Below are 23,340 nucleotides of genomic sequence, written 5' to 3'. Positions count from 1 at the left end.
ATCGCTTCCAGTTTCCTTCGGCAACGCAGCACGCAATTTTGGACGCGCTGCGTGGTTTCAGAGTCGGCTGTAACTTGTCTCACTTTGTAATCATCAGGAAAAGTTCATGATGCCAGTCTTCAAAACGCTCAATGAAATTAATAAAAACCAGATAGCACCGCAGAGGAGGCTGAGATGCAACGATAAAAGTTGTCGTAATTATTAATAATACCTAACCCTGGATTACTCCCCTGATAGATCTGTATCTTTGCAGCAGGCGCAATTCAGTTTGGTTTCACCCAAAACAAAAATGGTCTCCGTCGGAGTCCATTTCCTGTGCGGACCAATCAGAATATCGAATACAGGGCACGGGGCCCGCACTTCCGCCTGGTCTTCCCGGTCTCTCTAACCGCGCCAGTGCGCCTACGACTCGGAACGACTTCCGCGGCAAGGGCTGCGAGGGCCGGGGGCGGCGGGCGGGATGAGTGCGGTGTGCGGCGGAGCGGCGCGGACGCTGCGGGTGCCGGGACGCCACGGCTACGCCGCCGAGTTCTCCCCGTACCTGCCGGGCCGCCTGGCCTGCGCCACAGCGCAGCACTACGGCATCGCGGGTGAGGCGGGGCCGCGCAGCCGGGGCGGGGGCGCGCAGCCGAGGGTCGGGGGCGGAGGCGGAGGCGGGGGCCAGCCGGGCTCCAGCTCCTCGCGCTCGAGGGAAAGCCCCTCTGAGCGTAGACGGTTCCGCGGGTCCGCGCCAGGGGGCAGAAGAGGCGCTGGTCGGCGCCGCTCACTTTGCGGAGCGCGAGTAGTTGGTCTGAAGCGGGAGTCGATCCTTTTCAGTTGTAAGTGCATATAGGTGTAGCCTGGTAGCCCGTGTCCTTGTTCCTTGAGACCGGCTGCCTCCGTCACCTGTCACACGCCCAGGCACACGTCCCCGTGCGGAGAGCCGGGGTAGCCTGCGGGGTACCTCGGAGCGGTCCGCTCCACACAGCAGTACGGAAAAGACGGTCTGAGCCAGAACCGCCCCAGGGCTCGCGAGTTTGCCCACATTTCCCAGTCTGCATTCGAGCACTGAGCCGCGACCTGCGGGCTGGCCTTCCTAAGAAGGATGCTCCTGAATGGACGCCTGGAGTCCAACGGGTGACACCATGAAATATATTAAGTTCAGTTCTCACCTGTAGTTGTCTCACGAGGAATGCATACTTTAGCAAGTAGCTGTAACAGAAATACAGTTAATTGTCTCCGTCAGGGCGCATTGACTCAGCCTGTAGTTACAGCTGCTCAGGAGGCTGAGGCGGGAGGACCGCTTGAGCCCGGGATGTTGAGGCTACAGTGAGCTGAGATCACATCGCTCGGCCCCAGCTCGGTGAGCTGAGATCCCATCACTCCACTCCAGCCTGGGTGACAGACTGAGACACCGTCTTAAAAAAGGCCGGGCGCGGTGAGGTGGCTCACGTCTGTAATCCCAGCACTTTGGGAGGCCGAGGCAGGTGGATCTCCTGAGTTCGGGAGTTCTAGACCAGCTTAACCAACATGGAGAAATCCCGTCTCTACTAAAATACAATATTAGCTGGGCGTGGTGGCTCATGCCTGTAATCCCAGCTACTCGGAAGGCTGAGGCAAGAGAATAGTTTGAACCCAGGAGGTGAAGGTTGCGGTGAGCCGAGATCGCGCCATTGCACTGCAGCCTGGGCAACAAGAGCAAAACTGTCTCTCAAGAAAAAAAAAAAAGAAAAAAGAAAAAAAAGTTAATCATCCCTCTGCGTGGACTAGATGAAACGGCGTGGGTTCATTCTCGCTTTTGCCTTAATTCATGTCGTAGCTATTATACGCACTGAAGCGAGATGCAACAACTCATTTCATAATGTCAGTGGTCTGTTGTATTTTTTGTTTTGTCCTACAGCAGAAAAAAATGTTACTTCTAAAACTCAGAGAAATACTTCATTTATTTTCGTTATTAGCTCTTAGTGCTTGGCACATTCAGATTTACATGGTCCACCAGTTGGATTGAAGACTCATGAGTCTATAATGGTAGTAGTTTCCTTTTTTTCTTTTTTTCTTTTTGTTTTTAGAGACAGGGTCTCACTCTGTTGCCTAGGTTGAGTAGAGTGGTGCAGTCACGGCTCACTGTAGCCTCAACCTCCTGGGCTCAAATGATCCTCCTGTCTCAACCTCCCCAGTAGCTGGGACCACAGGCACGTACCACCACACCTGGCTAAGTTTTGATTTTTTATTTTTGTAGAGACAGGGTATTACTATGTTGCCCAGGCTTGTCCTAAACTGGGTGCAAGCGATCCTCCTGCCTTGGACTCCCAAAGTGCTAGGACTACAGGTGTGAGCCACTGTGACTGGCCTGTAAATGCTACTTAAAATCTTATGCAGAGGCCGGGCGCGGTGGCTCAAGCCTGTAATCCCAGCACTTTGGGAGGCTGAGGCGGGCGGATCACAAGGTCAGGAGATCGAGACCATCCTGGCTAACACGGTGAAACCCCGTCTCTACTAAAAAATACAAAAAACTAGCCGGGCGAGGTGGCGGGCGCCTGTAGTCTCAGCTACTCGGGAGGATGAGGCAGGAGAATGGCGTGAACCCAGGAGGCGGAGCTTGCAGTGAGCTGAGATCTGGCCAGTGCACTCCAGCTTGGGTGACAGAGCGAGACTCCATCTCAAAAAAAAAAAAAAAAAAAAAAAAAAAAAATCTTATGCAAAAACTCTTTAAAAGGAATTGGTATTTAAAAAAACATTCAGTCATGTTTAAATAGAAGAGATTTTCCCCCTTGGTCTCTCTAAAAGTACATATAACTTTTAAAATACAATGGCCCTTTGGTAAAATAATCTTTGATGGGTAACATATTAATACTGTTTTCAGCAGTGTATTACCACCAGTTATGTGGTAAATCCCACCAGGTATCTCCGCATTCATATTTTGCTTTAAAATCTGTGTTAGATGTATTTTAGATTTACTGGTGAGGAGTGCAGTCCCTGGGGTCTGTAAGCCAGAGGTTTCTCATCTGTCAGTAGGGATGATAACACCAACTTGGAAGGTTTGTGTCTCTGGTGCCTTATCTGGCTACAGAGTAGGCCCTTAAGTATTTCACCCCTCTGTTAGGTCCATGTCTGGATTCCAATCTTAGGTGCAATGGGAAGTTTAATATTTAGTGACTGAAGTACAATATGGAAAAACAGAAATAGAGAACACATTTGGTATTCATGTCCCAAAAACTTTAGGGAGAAATTGATCACCTGACCATTTGGTATTTAAGGTCTGAAAAACTCTGGGGAGAAATTTGTGGTATTAAAATCAGGTACCAATTACTTGATAACTCCTTGACTTTTGATGTTACCCTGGCAGGTTCAAAGGGATGACCTTGATTTTTTTTCTCTTTAGGCTGTGGAACCCTACTAATACTGGATCCAGATGAATCTGGGCTAAGGCTTTTTAGAAGGTAAGGGGGCTGAAATTATTAAAGGTATTTATTGTTGCTAGTAAAGCCTTAATAGAATTAGGTTTTGACTCTTTGGTTAATGTTTTAATATACAATATAAAAGAAACCTTGGCGTTTACATAGGATGAAGCTTATTTTTAGCTGGTTGTGGTGGTGCACACCCATAGTCCCAGCTATTCCTAAGTCTGAGGCAGAAGGATCACCTGAGGCCAGGAGTTCAAGACCAGCCTCGTGGGCATAGGGTCCCCCACTATGTTAGGGGCACCCCATCTCTAAAAGAAATTTTTTTTTTATGCACAGAGTCTGGCTCTGTCACCCAGGCTGGAGTACAGTGGCGCAATCTTGGCTCATTGCAATCTTTTGGTCTCCTGGGTTCAAGTGATTCTCCTGCCTCAGCCTCCCGAGTAGCTGGGATTATAGTGCCTGCCACCATGCCCGGCTAATTTTTGTATTTTTTAGTAGAGACAGGGTTTCACCATTTTGGCCAGGCTGGTCTCGAACTCCTGACCTCTGGTGATCTGCCCGCCTTGGTCTCCCAAAGAGCTGGTATTACATGTGTGAGCCACTGGGCCTGGCCTAAAAATTTTTTTTTAAAGATTAGCTGTGCCGTGGTGGTGCACACCTGTCGTCCCAGCTACTTGGGAGGCTGAGGTGGGAGGATTGCTTGAGTCCAGTTCAAGGCTGCAGTGAGCTGTGATTGGGCCACCACATTCCAACCTGGGTGACAGAACAAGACTCTTTCTCTTAAATAAAAAACAGAACAAATCTGAAGCCTGTCCCTTAGTGTCCACTCGTAAATTATAAAACTTAAACATAAAAAAATGTGGAGTAGTATACTGTGTAGCATTACATTTTTGGACTGTTACGTTCCACTGGACTGTTTTTTTAACCTTTCTGAATCTGTTGCCATATTTGTCAAGGACCTGCTCTCTTAACTCCCATAGTTGTGAAGATTACATGAGATATACGTGTTAAAATATGTGATAAATTGTAAGAAAAAAACCATAATTATAATTGTTTTTTGTTGTTGTGTAGCTGCCTACGTAAGTGTTGTGTTTTTTTGTTTCTTCCTAGTGTAGCTTTGACTGGAATGATGGTTTGTTTGATGTGACCTGGAGTGAGAACAATGAACATGTCCTCATCACCTGTAGTGGCGATGGCTCGCTGCAGCTCTGGGACACAGCCAAACCTGCGGGGCCACTGCAAGTCTATAAAGAACACACTCAGGAGGTAGGAGGGGAATCTTTCTGAGCTGATTATTTTTCTTTCTTCGACTTTGGTTGAAATCCATTTGGGGATGTACACATGGAGAAATATCTTCAGGGGACAAGTTTAAACTTTAGCATTTCTTATACATATTAGATGTCACTTATTATTTGATTATTCAAACATAAAGTACCTTTGGCCTAAGGAGCTGGGGAAGAAAAGAAAAGGTCAGTCTTCTCATTAGGCAGAAGAAACGCCTCCAGCAGTGTACTCTGGCACCATTTCCTCCTGAGAGGCCCATCACTTTCTTTGTGCTCTAAGAATGTGCTTGCCACACAGTGCCTTAAGGTAGAGGTAGGTGGACTTTTCAAACATAGATGTCATAAGATTGCCTTTGGGGCTTCAGTGAGATTCTCGAGGTGTTTCAGAGTATATTGGAGCAAGAGCATAAAATACTGAGTATGAGGCAGAACTTACTGAAGGGATTTTATATCTAAATCTGGTTCATGTGTCTAGATTTTGTGTGTGTGTGTGTATAGCATAGAAAATAGTTTGGGCTTCAGTTATACTAACATGCATGTATATTTTCAGTAAACATAATAATGAAGACATCCTCTTTTTGTGTTTTTACCTTAAATGTTTTAAGATTTTCCTTAAGGTAGCAGTACATCCTTCAAATGAAAACTTGCTAATCTACTTTCAAATTTTTGTCTACCACAGTGCCTGGCCCGAGAAGACCCTCAATAAATGCTTATTAGATGCAGGAATATCAGTCTTTTGTGGTAAAGATGAGTTATGTGACGGGTCCAGATGTTTTATAGCTATAGCTATTGACAGTCAAGATTTCTAAGATTGTTACTGAAATAATGAAAAATTTTAGTTTCTATTTTAATTGTGGTAGCTATTTGAATAAATGTAGTTGTAAATTATCATGTTTTCAGGGAATTACTGAGTACTAAGACAATTTTCGTAAAGGAGAAGTTTTAGTTTCAGGATGATCAGTGCACGAATCTCTACAGAGCAGTATGTCCAAAATTCAGATACTTTTGTGGAACCTATGTGAATTTGTGTGTGTGCGTGTGTGTGTGTGTGTGTCAGGGCCTCACTCTGTTGCCCAGGCTAGTGCAATCTTGGCTTACTGCAACCTCCACCTTCTGGACTCAAGCCATTCTCATGTCTTAGCCACCCGGGTAGCTGGGATTACAGGTGTGCGCCACCATTCTCTGCTAATTTTTGTATTTTTAGTAGAGACGGGTTTCACCATGTTGGCTAGGCTGGTCTTGAACTCCTGGGCTCACGTGATCCACCTGCCTTGGCCTCCCAAAGTGCTGGGATTATAGGTGTGAGCCACCGTGCCCAGTCAATTTGTGTGTGTGTGTGTGTGTGTGTGTGTGTGTGTGTGTATTTTTTTTTTTTTTTTTGTAGAGATGGAGTTTTGCTATGTTGCCCAGGCTAGTTTTTGTGATTTTTGACATTTTTTTCTTTTATCATTTGTATTATAATTAATTTAATGTTTTTCTTTTCCTTCTTTCTTTTTTAAAAAATATTTTTCTTTTTAGAAGTTTTTTTTCTTTTTCTTAAATCTTTGGTGCCTTTTATTACCTATATAAATTCAAGGGTGATAACTAACATCATAAAATAATATTGCTACTTAAGTTAAATTCAGTATATTGACTTAATGTTTTTCTTTCAATCAACTAAAGTTGTTGCTTCGTTTATCCTAAAACAGTAATATTCATGAAACAATGGGGTTGGTGGCTACTTTAGTATGTGCATTTATTTGTTTTTAATGTATATTAAAATAAATAAGTAATGAATAAAGTAAATGTATGTACCAGTTAAAATAATCTCTTGTGCAGCTACTTTCTGGAAAATACTGTTCTAGGATGTCCTGGATGGATGGTCACTCAGTCTTCATCTCAGTGAAAGTAAATTTCACTTTCTCTTGAGATAACTTATTTGATTTTTAGGTTGTTCTGATGATTAAGAAACTGCTTCTTGTAAGCCCAAATCTACCTTCTATAGCAACCAACTGCTGCTCTTAGTGCCTTTCTCTGACGTGGTAAGACTGAGTCCAGCCCCTTTGTCCAGGAAACCTCTTGAAAATAGCCATTGTGCTCTCTTCCAGACTGTGCACTTGTCATTTCATTGCCCTGTCCTCAGATGACATGATCTCTACATCTTTCATCCTCCTGGTAGCCTCCTTTGATAATCCTTTGAAACAGTGCCTTAGAAAGGGGCACTGTTTTTCAGTGTCCCTTTCAATATATACCTAATTTATTCCAGAAATGTGATGAAGGGCTAAGCTTTATAAGATTTTACCACCATAGTCTTGAGCCCCTAGTTCTAATAATATTATCTAAAGTGGCTATACATTGTTCTCAGCCATGTCTTAGTGTTAGGTTACTTTGAGTCTACTAGTAACACATTTACCTCTTTTGTTATCTGAACTGCTGTTGAACCAGTTTTACATCATTCTATAATTTTGCAAATGATTTATTGAACCAAAGATACACTTCTGTTTTTTAACTTTTTAAATTTGTTTTGCATGCTACTATTCTAGTTAGCCTTCGTTTTCTTTTCAAATGCAATTTTTGGTAAGCGTTTGTATCAGGATGCCTTGAATGTTAGTGTAATAGAAAACAATTAGGTGGCTTCAACAGTCAGAGTTTACTGTTTCACATATTTTGCTTGGTTATGTGAAAAATAAATGAAGATAACCTTTTTAGGTATTTGTTACAGCAGCACCCCTAATTATTGGCACCAATTTCTGCCTCAGTCTACTCAGGCTGCTGTAATAAAGTATTATAGACTGGGTGCCTTATAAAGAACAGAAATTTATTTCTTACTGTTCTGGAGGTTGAAAGTCCAAGGTCAGGGTGCCCACATGGTTGGGTTCTGATGAGGGTCCTTTTTCAGGTCAAAGACTACTACTATCTTTTCATTGTATCTGCAGGTGATGGAAAGAGGATGAGAGAGGTTTTGGAAATCCCTTTGATAAGGGCACTAATCCCATTCATGAGGGCTCTACATTCATGACCTAATTACCCCCCAGAGGCCGTACCTCCTAATACCATTACATTGTAAGGGGTTAAGATTTCAACTTGTGAGTTTTGTGGGGACATATTCAGTCTATTGCATATGCAGAATACTCAAAAATACTTAAAAGGATTTAAGCTCAAATGAGAGTTTTAAGGAGCTTGTAAATATTTGTTGAATAAATTAATAAATGAGGCTGAGTGCAGTGAGTCATGCCTGTAATCCTAATACTTTGGAAGGTCGAGGTTGGCAGATCGCTTAAGGCCAGGAGTTTGAGACCAGCCTGGCCAACATGGCGAAAACCCCGCCTCTACTAAGAATACAAAAATTAGCTGGGTGTGGTAGTGCACACCTGTAGTCCCAGCTATTTGGTGACTGAGGCACGAGAATCAGTTGAGCCTGGGAGGTGGAGGTTGCAGTGAGCTGAGATTGTGCCACTGTACTCCAGCCTGGACAACAGAGTGAGACTCTGTCTTAAAAAAAAGTTATTAAAAAAAAGTTGATAAATGAATGAACATAGCCAATTTCTGTTTGTTTGTTTTTCCACCAGTATGTTCAGGGAAGCTATGTTGTGAAATAGAGCAGCAACTAATGGGTCATTTTCTTCTATGGAAGAGATTATATAATAAACATGTATAGCATGGTTTTAGTCAATCTGGGATTCGAATCCCAGCTTTGTAAGTTACCTGTTGTGAGACCTTGCATATGTCACATGTTTTTCCTAAACTTGAGTGTTTTTATTTGCAAACTAAGTTTATTAGTAGTCTGTATCACAGACTACTCACAGTCTGCTGTGAGTGCTTGAACTAGAACCAGCGTTGAATAAATATGAGCTAGTATTATTATTTGCTCTTATTATAATAGAGAAAAATATAAAACAAGTTAGAACTTTTCCAGTTACCCATTTTACCACTTGATGGCTGTGTGTCCAACAGTCAGTGTTCAAGTTGTCAGATGAAGCAAAAAGGAGAAATCCAAGATTTAGATATATTTTAGGCTTTGAGGAATGAAGGTCTTGGTGAAATGAAAAGAAAGGAAAACGTGGACATTATCTGTGTGAATGGTTGCTAAACTTAGCATTGAAGTAGGAATCAAATTGTTCTGTGTATTGTTTAACTGGTGTCTGCAGAGGTCATTGTGTCTTTTGAGTCCCATAAAATGCCTTTAGCTTTGCTCATTCTAATGCTGCTGAATATATAACAAAAATTTTAGAAAATTCAGTGAGAATAGAAAAATAAGAGTGAATCAACAATTTTATTTCACTGCTTTCTGACTTAAAACATTGTGCTACTGAGAGTGAGTTAAAGTGACTTTAAAGATGACATAAATCAATGTAATATATTAATTTCTAATTTTCAAACTGAGTTTGCTTATCACAGTTTAAAAAAGTGAAAATTTGTTTTCATTGTCAAATAGCAAGGTTTATCAATTTGCTGAATTTTTATAACATATTTGATCCATTGAAGTTTTTGAGCATTGCTTATAAAAACTTATTTTTGACCTAAGTATGCAACTATTAGTATTCTGTTATGGAGGAAATGTATTTGCTTATACATTTTAAGAGTTAAAATCTTGTTTACTTTAACAAATGAATCAATTTTTATTTGCTTTTTGATAATGATAGAAGTTGAGAAGTCAATGATGATAGGTACTGTATTAGTCTGTTTTCACATTGTTATAAAGAAATACCTGAGAGTGGGTGATTTATAAAGGAAAGAGGTTTAATTGACTCACAGTTCCGCATGACTGGGGAGGCCTCAGGAAACTTAACATTATGGCAGAAGGTGAAGGGGAAGCAGATGACCTTCTTCACGAGGCAGCAGGAGAGAGAGAAAGAGAGAGAGAGAAAGCAGGGGAAACTGCCACTTTTAAAACCATCAGATCTTTTGAGAACTCCTCACTATCACAAGAACAGCATGGGGGAAACTGCCCCCGTGATCTGATCACTTCCTACCAGGTTCTTCCCTTGACACATGGGGATTACAATTCAAGATGAGATTTGGGTGGGGATACAGAGCCAAACTGTGTCATTCCACTCCTGGCCCCTCCCAAATCTCATGTCCTTTTCACATTTCAAAACCAATCATGACTTTCCAATAGTCCCCCAAAGTCTTAACTTATTCCAGCATTAACCCAAAAGTCCAAGTCCAAAGTCTCATCTGAGACAAGGCAAGTCCCTTTTGTCTATGAGCCTATAAAATCAAAAACAAGTTAGTTACTTCTAAGATACAATGGGGCTATAGGCATTGGCTAAATGTTTCCAATGGGAGAAGTTGGCCAAAACAAAGGGGCCACAGGCCCCATGCAAGTCTGAAACCCAGCAGGGCAGTTATTAAATCTTAAAGCTCTGAAATGATCTCCTTTGACTCCATATCTCACATCCAAGGGGTGGGCTCCCATGGCCTTGGGCAGCTCCACCCTTGTGGCTCTGAAGGGTGCAGTCCCCATGGCTGTTTTCACTGGCTGGCATTAAGTGCCTGTGGCTTTTCCAGGTGTACAATACAAGCTGTCAGTGAATCTACCTTTCTGGGGCCTGGGGGACAGTGGCTGTCTCCTCACAGCTCCAGTAGGCAGTGCCCCAGTGGGGACTCTGTGTGGCGGCTTCAACCCCACATTTTCCTTCTGTACTGCCCTAGCAGAGGTTCTCCATGAGGGCTCCACCCCTGCAGCAGACTTCTGCTTGGACATTCAGGTGTTTCCATACATCATCTGAAATCTAGGTGGAGGTTAAAACTCTTGTCTTCTAAACTCTTGTCTTCTGTGCGCCCACAGACCCAACACAACATGGAAGCTGCCAAGGTTTAGGGCTTGCACTCTCAGAAACAATGACTCGAGCTATACCTTGGCTCTTTTTAGCCATGGCTGGAGCTAAAGCAGCTGGACGCAGGACAGCATGTCTTGAGGCTGCACAGAGCAGCAGGGCCACTGAGGCCCACAAAACAATTTTTCCCTCCTATGCTACTAGGCCTGTGATGGGAGGGGTTGCTGCAAAGATCTCTGACATGCCCTGGAGACATTTTCCCCATTGTTTTGGCTATTAACATTGGGTTCCTTGTTACTTATGCAAATTTCTGCAGCAGGTTTGAATTTCCCCCCAGGAAATAGGTTTTTCTTTTCTACCTCATGGTTAGGCTGCAAATTTTCTAAACTTTCTTACTCTGCTTCCCTTTTAAATATAAATTCCAAATTCAAATAATCTCTTCATGAATCCACGTGACTGTACACTTTTAGAAACAACCGGGTCACTTCTTGAATGCTTTGGTGCTTAGAAATCTCTTTTGCCAGACACCGTAAATCATCTTTCTCAAGTTCAAACTTCCATGGATCTCTGGGGCAGGGGCAAAATGCCACCAGTCTCTTTGCTAAAGCATAGCATGAATGACCTTTACTCCAGTTCCCATTAAGTTCCTGACCTCTATTTGAAACCACCTCAGCCTGAACTTCATTTTTCATATCACCATTAGCATTTTGTTCAGAACCATTCAAGAAGTCTTTGAGAAGTTCCAAACTTTCCCACATCTTCCTGTCTTCTGAGTCCTCAAACTGTTCCAACCTCTGCCCGTTATCCAGTTCCAAAGTTGCCTTTACATTTTCAGATTATCTTTATAGCAGTACCTCACTATCCTGGTACCAATTCTCTGTGTTAGTCCTTTTTCACACTGCTATAAAGAAATACCTGAGACTGGGTAGTTTATAAAGGAAAGAGGCTTAATTGACTCATGGTTCTGCATGGCTGGGGAGGCCTTAGGAAACTTACAATCATGGTGGAAAGTGAAGAGGAAGCAGACACCTTCTTCAGAAGCTGACAGGAGAGAGAGAGCAGGGGAAACTGCCACTTTTAAAAACATCAGATCTCATGAAAACTCACGATCACTACGGGGAAACTGCACCCATGATCCAGTAACCTCCCACCAGGTCCCTCCCTCAACACATGGGAATTACAATTCAAGATGAGATTTGGGTGGGGACACAAAGCCAAACCATATCAGGTGCCAATAAGAAATATTAATGCAGAGTGACAACCAGTCCTGCATTTAAAACCAGTGTGTTTTCTTCAGAAATGCATTTATGTTTAAAACTACACAACAGATTTATCAACTGAAGGCATTTTTTTCTTTCTTTGCATCCTGTTTCTTTTTTAAAAATTGAGGAAATAGTTAGACTTGATATATTTCCTTTTGCATATTTAGTCATGCCCAGCCATTGATTTTGGAATAGGTTACTGCAGTAAGATTTTATTACAATTTATAATAGCCATTTAAAGCTTTTCCCTGTAAAGATTGTGATTGTACAGAAAAATAGTTTCTAGTTAGATGTCAGTTGAATCAATTCTCCCTTTTTGGATTTTACTGCCATTAGGATGTGATATGTCATCACCTTTCAATTCTCATGTTTTAAAAGCATTTACCTTCTTTTGACTTTGTTTTATATTTTAAAGTTTAGACTTGTATTTAAAAAGGCAGACCTGTCTCTACTTGTAGCACATATTATGTGCCAGACATGTGCCAGTCATTGAAGTTGCAGGTATAAATAAGACTCATGTGCTGTTCTCTGGTTGTAATTCTGGGACATGTAAACAAACAATTTAGGGTCCCATGTAAATTAAAAAATAAAACAAAAAAACCATTCAGTACAAGATGATAGATGTTGAAAAGAGGTATCTAGAAGGTACATAGAGAGGGACTATGTACATAGAGAAGGGACATAGCCAGGGACTTCAACAGATGAGGTGCTATTTGACCTGAGTCTTGGGAAGTTAATAGTTTTTAGTAGTTTGCTAGGCAACCCTAAGGGGAAGGGATATTTCTTTTTTTGTTTTGTTTTTATCTTAAGATGGAGTCTCACTCTGTTGCCCAGGCAGAGTGCAGTGGCACAATCTCAGCTCACTGCAACCTCTGACTCCTGAGGCAAGCAATCCTCTGGCCTCCTGAGCTCGAGCAATCCTCCTACCTCAGCCTCCTGAGTAGCTGGGGCTATAGGTGCGTGCCACCACGCCTGGCTAATTTTTGAATTTTTTGTAGAGATGGGGTTTCTCCATGTTGCCCAGGTTGGTCTCGAACTCCTGGGCTCAAGCAATTCACTTGCCTTGGCCTCCCAAAGTCCTGAGATTATAGGCATGAGCCACCACACCTAACTGAAAAGGACATTTCTGATGGAGAAGAGCCTCTACAAAAGTTAAGATTTGTAAAAGAGCATGGCATATCCACACAACCACATGTCCTTTGATGTGCCTGGAGCATAGAGTGTGTGTGCTAGGAGATGGTGTAACGGAGGTAAGGATCATATCCTGATGGGCCTTGAATACCTGGATGGTGGAGGTTGGACTTTATGCTTTGAAAATTCAGGAGAAGGATGAATTGTGTAGATTTTGGGCCACACACTGTGGGCAGAAAACAGGACATACATGGATAGGTAAGTATTATCCATTTTCTACTTAATCTACTTCTTCAAGTATTAGTTGTCAGGTAGGACTAGACTATAATTCAGGCATCTGGAATTTTAATACTTAACATAAAAAAGGTATGCAAAGGCTTGTCTTAACTCTGTAGTTTATTTTATTTATTTATTTATTTATTTATTTATTTATTTATTTATTTATTTATTTATTTTTTTGAGATGGAGTTTCACTCTTGTTGCCCAGGCTGGAGTGCAATGGCGCGATCTCGGCCCACTGCGACCTCTGCCTCCTGGGTTCAGGTGATTCTCCTGCCTCACTCTCCCAAGTATCTGGGCTAACAGGCATGCGCTACCACACCTAACTAATTTTGTGTTTTTAGTAGAGATGGGATTTCACCATGTTGGTCAGGCTGGTCTTGAATTCCTGACCTCAGGTGTTCTGCCCCCCTCAGCCTCCCAAAGTGCTGGGATTACAGGCTTGAGCCACTGTGCCCAGCCTTAAGTCTGTGGTTCTTAAACTTTGCAACAGATTAGCATTGCTTTGGGAGCTTTTCTTTAGAGATAAAGTCTTGCTCTCTTGCCCAGGCTGGAGTGCAGTGGCATGTTCTCAGCTCACTGCAACCTCCACCTCCTGGGTTCAAGCAGTTCTACTGCCTCAGCCTCTTGAGTAGCTCTGATTATAGGCATGTGCCACCATGCCTGGCTAATTTTTGTATTTTTAGTAGAGACGGGATTTCACCATGTTGGCCAGGCTGGTCTTGAACTCCTGACCTCATGATCCGCCTGCCTCATCCTCCCAGAGTGCTGGGATTACAGGCATGGGCCACTGCGTCCAGCCAGGAGCTTTAAAATATCTTCATGCCCAGGCCACAGTGTCTGGGACTGGAGCCAGACATCAGTATTATTTAAAGATTCCCAGATGATTTCAATGTGCAGCATTGTTTGGAAGCCACTGCCTTGACTTGATAAGCGTTCAATTCTAATGACCTTGATACGTGTGTTATCTAATAATTTGGAGATTGCAATATTCAAAATGTAGATTTAAAAAATCTTTAATAAAAGGAGCGATTTGGTTTACCTTGCAAGATCATTATTCCCAACCCATTATCTAACCTCAAAGTTTTCTAAAATTTTTTAAAGAAGAGAAAATGATAGTTTTAAATAGATGGAAACTATAATAGAATATGTTCAGATAGAGAAGGACTTTCAAGCATGACTACCGCTACTATATCTGTAGTCTCTCTCATACACACAGTGTAGGTGTCAACACTATGCATGTCTCTGAAGTGAGTTAGTGAGTGAACTGTAGATAGAAATTAAAATCCCCATCTCTGATTTTAGAATCTATTAAAAAACATATGTAGGAGAATTATGCAATTTATATGAAACTAGAAATTATGTTTGGTTTTGCTGCAAGCTAATATGAAATGAAATTATTGGCAGAGCTATGTAAATGTATGTAAAATTTATGTTTTACATAAAGAGAGGAATAGAAGCACATATATATTTAACTGTACCAGTTATATATTACAAATATATATATATTGTGTATATACATTTCAAAAAGAAACAACAGAAAAATAATTCAAAAACTAATAAAAGTGGTTGCCTTTAAAGGGGGTAGGGGGTAAGGTAGAAATCAGGGGAAAGGGGACCAGAATGGAAATAAGATTTCTTCACATATAACTTGTATTATAGTTTTGACCTTGGAACCATTGAAATGTTTTATGTAATTAAGAATCCCAATGTATTAATAAGTTGGAAAGAAAAAGCAATTGCTAAAAATTGAAAACAAGCACATTAAAGGTCCATCAAATTGGTGCCATAACTAGGTATTGGAAATAATTATTTCAAGTGACTTTAGAAACCCAGTATTGTGATTAGACATTCCTAATAAGATCAGTCTGATAAACAAAAATAATTAGGCCTGGGCACGGTGGTTCATGCCTGTAATCCCAACACTTTGGGAGGTCAAGGCGAGTGGGTCACTTGAGGCCAGGAGTTCGAGACCAGCGTGGCCAACATGGTGAAACCCCATCTCTACTAAAAATACAAAAATTAGCTGGGTGTGGTGGTGCACACCTGTAATCTGAGCTACTTGGGAGGCTGAGGCAGGAGAATCGCTTGAACCCGGGAGGCAGAGGTTGCAGTGAGTGAAACTGTGCCACTGCACTCCAGCCTGGGCAACAGAGTGAGACTCTTGTCACAAGAAACAAAAACAAAGAATTGGAAAGAAATTTGAAACTACATTCAAAAAATTTAACATTGCTACTTTGAAACTCACATGTACATTGTAGGATAAGGCATACCAGTAATTATGTCATTAGAAATTGAAAGTTTTAGCCAGGCACAGTGGCTCACGCCTGTAATCCCAGCACTTTGGGAGGCCGAGGTGGGCGAATCACGAGGTCAGGAGATCGAGACCATCCTGGCTAACACGGTGAAACCCTGTCTCTACTAAAAATACAAAAAAAAATTAGCCGGGTGTGGTGGTGGGCACCTGTAGTTCAGCTACTCGGGAGGCTGAGGCAGGAGAATGGTGTGAACCCAGGAGGCGGAGCTTGCAGTGAGCCGAGATGTCGCCACTGCACTCCAGCCTGGGCAACAGATTGAGACTCTGTCTCAAAAAAAAAAAAAAAAAAAAGAAACTGAAAGTTTTAAAGTGAGAGAAAAGCGTTATGAGAATAAAGAAGTAGAAACGATCTTAAAGTTGAATGGGGAATCGTCATATAAACTTGTGATTTATTTTTCTCTGTCTAAAAAAAGTACATATTTCTTAGTTTTTTGCACAATAAAGATTTAGAAGCAGTGACAACTGAGTAGCAGTGAATATTCTTAGTGCCCTGAGTATGGCCTCTAAATACTGTTTGCCACTAACAGGAATCGTGTCTTTGGAGAAGTCATTTATTCCAGGGCTGGGCAGGAATGCAAGACATCTTCTTGTGTCAGAAAACAGGAAAGCTGTGAAAGGTCGCTGGAGACATATCAAAGGTTTAGAAGGTACAAGTTGAAGGGATTCTCATTGGCCAAAGATGAGACTATTGGAACAACCAAAAGAATGAAAGCAATGAATTTAAACACCACACACACACACACACACACACACACACACACGTGTGTATCAGTCCTTACATGGAGATAGAGTTGTGATTAGGAAAAATGTAGTTACCATTGAAGATTATTAGGACAACCAGCTCATTATTCTGAAAATTGATAAACGTAAAGAATCAAGGCATTTACCTTCCCTTTCTTTTATGACTTTTATTGTGGTATTATAAAATAGTTGATAAGAAAAGTTCTTTATAATAGGGTTCTAGCTAATAAATGCAGAAGGAATAGCAGAAATTAGAAAATCACTATTTAGTAGCCCCTAATGAAATAATGATTCTAGGCAGGGATCACTGTGGATACTAAAACCATTAGTTTAAGATCGAAACATTCTCTGAACAATCTTAGGATCACTAAAAGTGGGTCAACCAGAAATTATATGCCTCCTAATATAATTAGAAGCCAAAAAATAAAATGAACTAATCTGATTAAGCCTCCAAATACTGTTTGGTCTAACTTCTAATTTAAAGGAAATTGGAAGGGTAGAGAAAAAAGTTAATTACCACCATGAGGAAACATTTGGGATAATCCAGAAGGCAAGACATTCTACGAGACCAATAACTTGGTTTCTTTCAACAAATAAATGTTATGAGATGTGGGGCAGGAAGATCAAGGTGTGGGGAGGAGGACTGTCCTAACTTAGAAGAGACTTAAGAGACATAACAGCTAAGTGTAAAATGTGGGTCTTGTTTGGATACTGATTCAAATAAGCTGACTGTAAAAGAAACATTTTTGGGGACTGTCAGGGAAATATGAATTAGGACTGAGTGTTAAATTATATTAAGTAGCCATTGTTAATCTTGTTGGCGTGAAATTGGCCTGTGCTTATGTAAAAAAAGACAAACTGGCCTTACCTACTGAAGTATTTAGGAGTAAAAGGTCTGATGTTAAAATACTCCAGTAGTCAGCCATTCAGTCAATAATGGGACAGATGAAACATGATGGGCAGCATGTTGATCATTATGGAAGGTGCGTAATGGGTGCCTGGGGGTTTATTATACTCTTCTCTCTACTTTTATGCATGTTTAAAAATGTCCATAATGAAAAAAAATTGAAAATTTAAGTTTCAGGGCTAGAGGTGGTGGCTCATGCATGTAATTCCAGCACTTTGGAAGGCCTAGGCAGGAGGATTACCTGAGCCCAGGATTTAGAGACCAGCCTGGGAAACATGGTAAAACCCTGTCTCTACAAAAAGTTTAAAAATGAGCTGGTATTGTGGTGTGCACCTGTGGTCCCAGCTACTTGGGAGGCTGAGGTGGGAGGATCAATTGAGCCCAGAAGGTGGAGGCTGCAGTGAGCTGTGCTCGTGGCACTGCACTGCAGCCTGGGTAACAGAGTGAGACCCTGTCTCAAAAGAGAAAACTTAAGTTTCACCTTAAAAGAAATATATAGCCCTTTCTAATCACTCAGGAATTAAACGTCAGTGACCCTTTCCTTTGTATTGATACAGGTAAGAATAAAAATTCTGGACATAGTTTTTGATTTGACAACTTTTAATTAAATAGACCAACTTAAAAAGGGCAGTACTTTACAGTAGATTAAAGATGAGCTCTTTGGGAATTGGTTTCAGTAATAAAATTTGTCCTCTCAAATTGTGGTTTTGATGAGGTTCAGATTTCATAAAGCAGCACAAAACATTGTGCAGTGGGTTTTTTTTCTTTTTCCATTCTCCTGGTTAATTTTCTTCACCACTGCCAAGAGTTATTTCATCAGATAGGCCTCTAGAGGACCCTGCTCTTAAAGCATAAAGTCAGGCACTGCATATCTCTCTTCCTTTTTGTATTTAATTTGACCATTTGCCATGCCCACGATTTGAGTGGGAGTGGAGGGGGAGGTTGGGAATAAGGAAGAGGTGGAAGAGGAGACTAATAGAAGATGTGCTTTCCATTCAGATTTGTTTCTCCTTTCCTTCATTCATTCCAGAAACTTTTATTAACTCTACTGTGTGCAAGATACTGTACCAGGCTAGCTGGGAAGACAAACACCTTAGGCATGCCCTTGCCCTCCTGGAGTCCTTGCCCTGTCTAGGGAAGCAGACTTCTGGTTATCTAATGTCTAATGTGGTAAGCGCTGTGAATGTATGCAGTGTTATAGGAAGGGAGGATTTGTCTGGGGAAGGGGCAGGGAGGGCATCCTTTGGTCTAAAGGGGAAGTTGGAATGAATTATTCAAGTGGATAGGCCAGGGTAGTAGTGTTAGAGTCAAATGAAAGCGCACGCTTGACCAGAAAGGATAGAGCCGATAGAGCCTGTGTGCTTGGAGCAGTCAGTGTTTTGGCCATTGTGTCAAGATCAGGGGAAAGACATTGCAGATTTTAAAAATCGATGAAATATTTTATACATTATAAAATACATGTAAGATGTAAAAATGATATATTGAACACACATATTCACCATCTAGCTTAAAGAAATGAAACATTACGTATACCATTGGAGTCCGCTGCTTACCCTTTCTAGTCCTATTCTTCCTCTCTATTTTTTTTCCTCCCTTCTTCCCAGCAGTAACCACTAGCCTGAATTTTCTATTTATATATTTTTTGCTTTTCTTGCTATTTTTACAACATATGTATGCATCCCTAAGTCATGCATAGTTTTGCATGATTTTGACCTTTGGGTAATAAGAATCAACATGGATGAATCTCACGTAATGTTGAGCGAAGATGCTAAGCTGTAGGAGCTACATATAGTGTGAAACCATTGAAAGGCTTTGTACGGGGGAGTGACATTTAATTTGTATTTTCTAAAGATTACTTTTTATGCAGTGTGGATAATGGATTGGAGGTAAACAAAAATGGATGGGGAGAACAGTTAGAAGGATGTTATAATCTAAGTGGTAACTTATGGTTGATGGTTGTAACCTCTTAAGAGAAATCATAGACACATTCTTAGCCATAGCTCTTCAGGATCTTATCCCTCCCAACTATTCAACCTTGCTGTTCCCCAAATCTGGCAAGCTTGTTCGTTGTTCAAGGTCTTTCCCTGTTCTCTGTAACCTGAGCCTTTCATCTCAGGCCTGCAGAGTTCAATGTTTAACTGCACTCAAGTCTCTGCACAGAGAGGTCTTTCCTGGCCATTTTGTTGAGAAATGACCCCCTGCTCTTGTCATTATTTTCTGTTCTCCTTACTCTGCTTTTTCTTTGTAGTTTTTTAAAAATTGCAACTTGAAATTATACATTTATTTATAGCATGTTTTCTGCTACTAAAATGTAAGATCCATAGGGGCTGGTCTTATATAAACTTGTAACCTCCCTTCCCCCCGTACCTAGTACATAGTGGGTACTTAATAAACATTTGTTGAATAGATGAGTGAATTGATTGAAGTTGGGATAATGGAATTCATTCTTCCCTTTTCAGCTGTATCTCAAACATCTCTCTGGCTGTGAACTTTTTTCAGAGCTTGAGGTTAATGCCCAAACCCTGTCTTGCTGTCACCTCAAACTCAGTATATATAAAATTACATTATTTTCCTTCCTTCAGTCTTTTACTTTTGTTAATGCTGCCATCACTGACAGTCCTCAGGCACAAAACCTTGGTGTTATCTTGCAGTGTTCACTCCCCCTGACCTCTAGGGTGCTGTATATTCAATCCATTTATGTCTTTGGGGAAGTTTTCTGGTTACTGTTTGATCTCTGCTTTTTGCCTATTGACATTTTAGCCAGCCCTCAGGGCCCCACTTCAGTCCTTCTCTTAGGTCTATAGTTTGTTTTGTTTTGTTTTTGAGACAGGGTCTTACTCTGCTACCCAGACTGTAGTGCAGTGGCATGATCACGGCTCAGTGCTGTCTTGACCTTGACCTTGTGGGCTCAAGCCATCCTCCCACCTCAGCCTCCTGGGTAGCTGGAACTACTGTTACGTGTCCCCACACCTGGCTAATTTTTAAAATTTTTTATAGAGACGGGGTCTTGCCATATTGTCCAGGCTGGTCTCGAACTTGTGACCTCAAGCAATCCTCCTGCTGTGGCCTCCCAAAGTGCTGGGATTACAGGCATGAGCCACTATGCCTGTTGTAGTTACTCTTTATTTAATTAAAAACAAAAAAACCCCACACAGTCTCCTGATCTGTTAGTTCCTCTCCCATGTCCTAATATTTTAAACATAGTATTCAGTTGCCTTTCTTTTTTTTTTTTTGAGACAGGGTCTCACTCTGTCACTCTGCCTAAAGTACAGTGCCACAATCTTGGCTCATTGCAACCTCCACCTCCCGGGAGTGATTCTCCTGCCTCAGCCTCCCGCGTAGCTGAGACTACAGGTGCGTGCCTTCACACCCGGCTAAGTTTTATATTTTTAGTAGAGATGGGGTTTCACCATGTTGGTCAGGGTGGTCTCGAACTCCTGGCCTTAAGTGACCCGCCTGCCTCAGCCTCCCAAAGTGCTGGGATTGCAGGCATGAGCCACCGCACTCAGCCTATTTCCTTCTTTATTATCCCATTTTTAACTTCACCACCATGTGTGTCCTATCTTTAGCTCTGTCCTAGAGACCTAATGCTTGCCACTGGTTGTGCAACAGAAGGCAGCTGGCAGCAACAATGCCATCAGCATGGTTTTCTTACTTCGTATCTTTAGTGTTGATTCAGGCTGGATTCTCTTGAGCCGCTGGAGCTCCTGCAGTTCTAGAAGGTGAGAAGTCATAAGTTCTCACCTGCTGCTTCACTCTGGAAGTGTGTGGAGGCAGCGGAGTCTGAGCTGATGATGGTAGTATTTACTTAGCAATTCTCTATACCTACCTAGCAGTGATTCAGGTTGTAAAGAGAAACTTGATTGGTTAAATTGTTTTAACCAATGTTTGAATGCCTATTTTACTGTGATGAACGTAGATGTACAAAATGTTTTGCTCATTAGGAGTCTCCAAAATCTAGCAGGTATGTCAGTTATGTAACATTCTTTTTAGTAAATAAAATATGGTAAATGCTGAGTTAGAAGTACGTGCAAGCTGTTGTTGAAGGCAGCATATGACTCATTGAAGGGCTTATCAGGGGAGGCTTATTTCATAAGGGATGTAATGGGGCCACATCTTGACAGATAAATGGAAATTTATAAGTGGACAGGGGCTTTAAGATCCTTGTATAGGTAATTCATGAAAACACAATGGAATCAATCTGGGCCCAAATGTAGCTCCAGTAAAGGGTGATACCAGCAGGGGTAGAGCTTTAGTTCCTTGATATCATGGCTTAAGGTAGCCAAGAAGTTCTGATTCAACAGTGCCCTCAAGTAGCATGCTGTACAGATAGCCTCGTATAGCGATTAAGAGTGGGCTCTGCAATTAGGCTGCCCAGGTTCAGAGTTCATCTCTGCGCCTTACTAGCTTTGGGACTCTGGACAAGTAACTTAACCTCTCTGGGCTTTGACATCGTATCTACTTCATATAAATGAAGATTAAATGAAATAAAATACATAAAGTGCTTATCAACAGGATCTGACGCTCAGAGTGTTCAATAAAGGTTTGCTATTTTTATTTTTGACTGTTTACATCAGCCTAGAGCAGGGGTTGGGAAACTACATCATGTGGGCCAGGACCAAATCTGGCCTGCAGTTAGATTTACAAATAAAGTTTTTTTGGAACCAAACCATGCCCATTCATTCAGTATTGACTATGGCTGCTTGGTGTGTGCTGCAAGAGCTGGGTTTAATAGTTGTGACAGTGACCAAATAGCCTGTAAAGTCTAAAGTATTTACCATGTGGCTCTTTGTAGAAGAAATGTAACTTTTTGAAGAAACTTACCATTTACTATATGGTCCTTTGTAGGAGAAATTTAGAGGATAAAATCAAACTCTTTAGCTCTCAAGATCTTCAGTGATTGCTTCCAAACCAGCCTTTTTTCTATCCATTACTAACAGATGGCCACAGCAGCTTTGGTTTTCACTGACCCTTCTATTCCTTTCATAGCTGCTGCTGGATTGTGCTTCCTTTAGTGTCCCAACTACTCTTCTGTCTTTTGCATGAATATGGGCAGAGGCAGGGCCAGGACTAGGGTAGGATGTGTGAGGCACTCACTCTAAGTACACAATTTAAGGGGGCCTCAAAAAACTTGATGATCAAGAAAATTTGTTAATGTTTTTAAAAATAAAAATTAATGCGAAAAACCCATGATGAACAAAGTGTTGATATTTTACTTTTTTATTCCTTTTTTGGAAGCTTAATATAATTTTATTAAACTTTTTTCCAGGTTTAGTATGATAGGCAAATAAAAATTTGTAGGCTGGTCACGGTGGCTGTAATCCTAGCACTTTGGGAGGCTGAGGCGGTAGGACTGCTTGAGCCTACAAGTTTGAGACCAGCCTGGGGAACATGGTAAGACACTGTCTCTACAAAAAATAAGAAAAAAATTAGCTGGGTGTGGTGACACGCAAGTGTGACTCCAGCTACTTAGGAAGCTGAGGTGGGAGGACCGCTTGAACCCAGGAGGTCATGGCTGCAGTGAGCCAAGATTGTGCCACTGCACTCCAGCCTGGGCGACTGCGCAAGACCCTGTTTTGGGAAAAAAAAAATATATGTATCTAAGTTGTACGGCTTAGTGTTTTGATCTAAATATATCTTGAGTAATGATTCCTATAGTCAAGCTAATTAACATATCCATCACTTGAATAGTTACCATTTTCTTGTTCTCACGATAAGAACATTTCAGATCTACTCTCTTAGCGAATTTCAAGTATTCAGTAATACATTATTATTTATAATAGTTACCATGGTGTACATTGAATCTCTAGAAATTATTCATCTTATAACTAAAAGTTTGTATCCTTTGACCAACATATCTCCATTTCCCCTACCCCCAGACCCTGGCAAACACTATTCTACTGTACGTTTCTCTTAAGTTTGACTTTTTTAGATTCCATATATAAGTGACGGGATCAGTATTACCGATGTTTTTTTTCCTCAGCCTGCAACATGGCTTAACATAGTAGTGGGCAGCAGAGAGAAAGTAACTCACATTTAAGTGGCTTAAGCCCAGATACTCATACTTCCTACATATATGTGGGAGAGAGTAATAAGATTCAAAGTAACCTGCTGGCTGATCACCAATGTGATATACCAATGGCATATACGCAGGTCCTTGTCAGGACTAATTTCATAAAGTATTATTATGCACATGTTTTGTTGAACTTAGTTTACAGGAGTGATCTGTGTATAATCTGTTGTATAAAATGAAAGAATGAAAACATTTCCAAAAGTTT

General features: G+C 41.3%; 1 protein-coding gene across 1 annotated transcript in view; it reads left to right on the top strand.

Moving 5' to 3' along the window:
• The first annotated feature begins 21 nt into the window (after positions 1-21).
• The window catches only part of PEX7 (peroxisomal biogenesis factor 7), a 93,912-nt gene continuing 70,593 nt past the window's right edge, over positions 22-23,340 (top strand). The window contains exons 1-3 of the mRNA XM_010379482.2: positions 22-590; positions 3,362-3,419; positions 4,499-4,649. Coding sequence (XP_010377784.1) covers positions 461-590; positions 3,362-3,419; positions 4,499-4,649 — 339 coding nt within the window. The 5' untranslated portion in view covers positions 22-460. The remainder of the gene's footprint in view (positions 591-3,361; positions 3,420-4,498; positions 4,650-23,340) is intronic.

Source organism: Rhinopithecus roxellana, chromosome 4, assembly GCF_007565055.1.
Source record: "Rhinopithecus roxellana isolate Shanxi Qingling chromosome 4, ASM756505v1, whole genome shotgun sequence".
Lineage (NCBI taxonomy): Eukaryota > Metazoa > Chordata > Mammalia > Primates > Cercopithecidae > Rhinopithecus > Rhinopithecus roxellana.
This window is presented reverse-complemented; position numbering and strand designations above follow the sequence as displayed.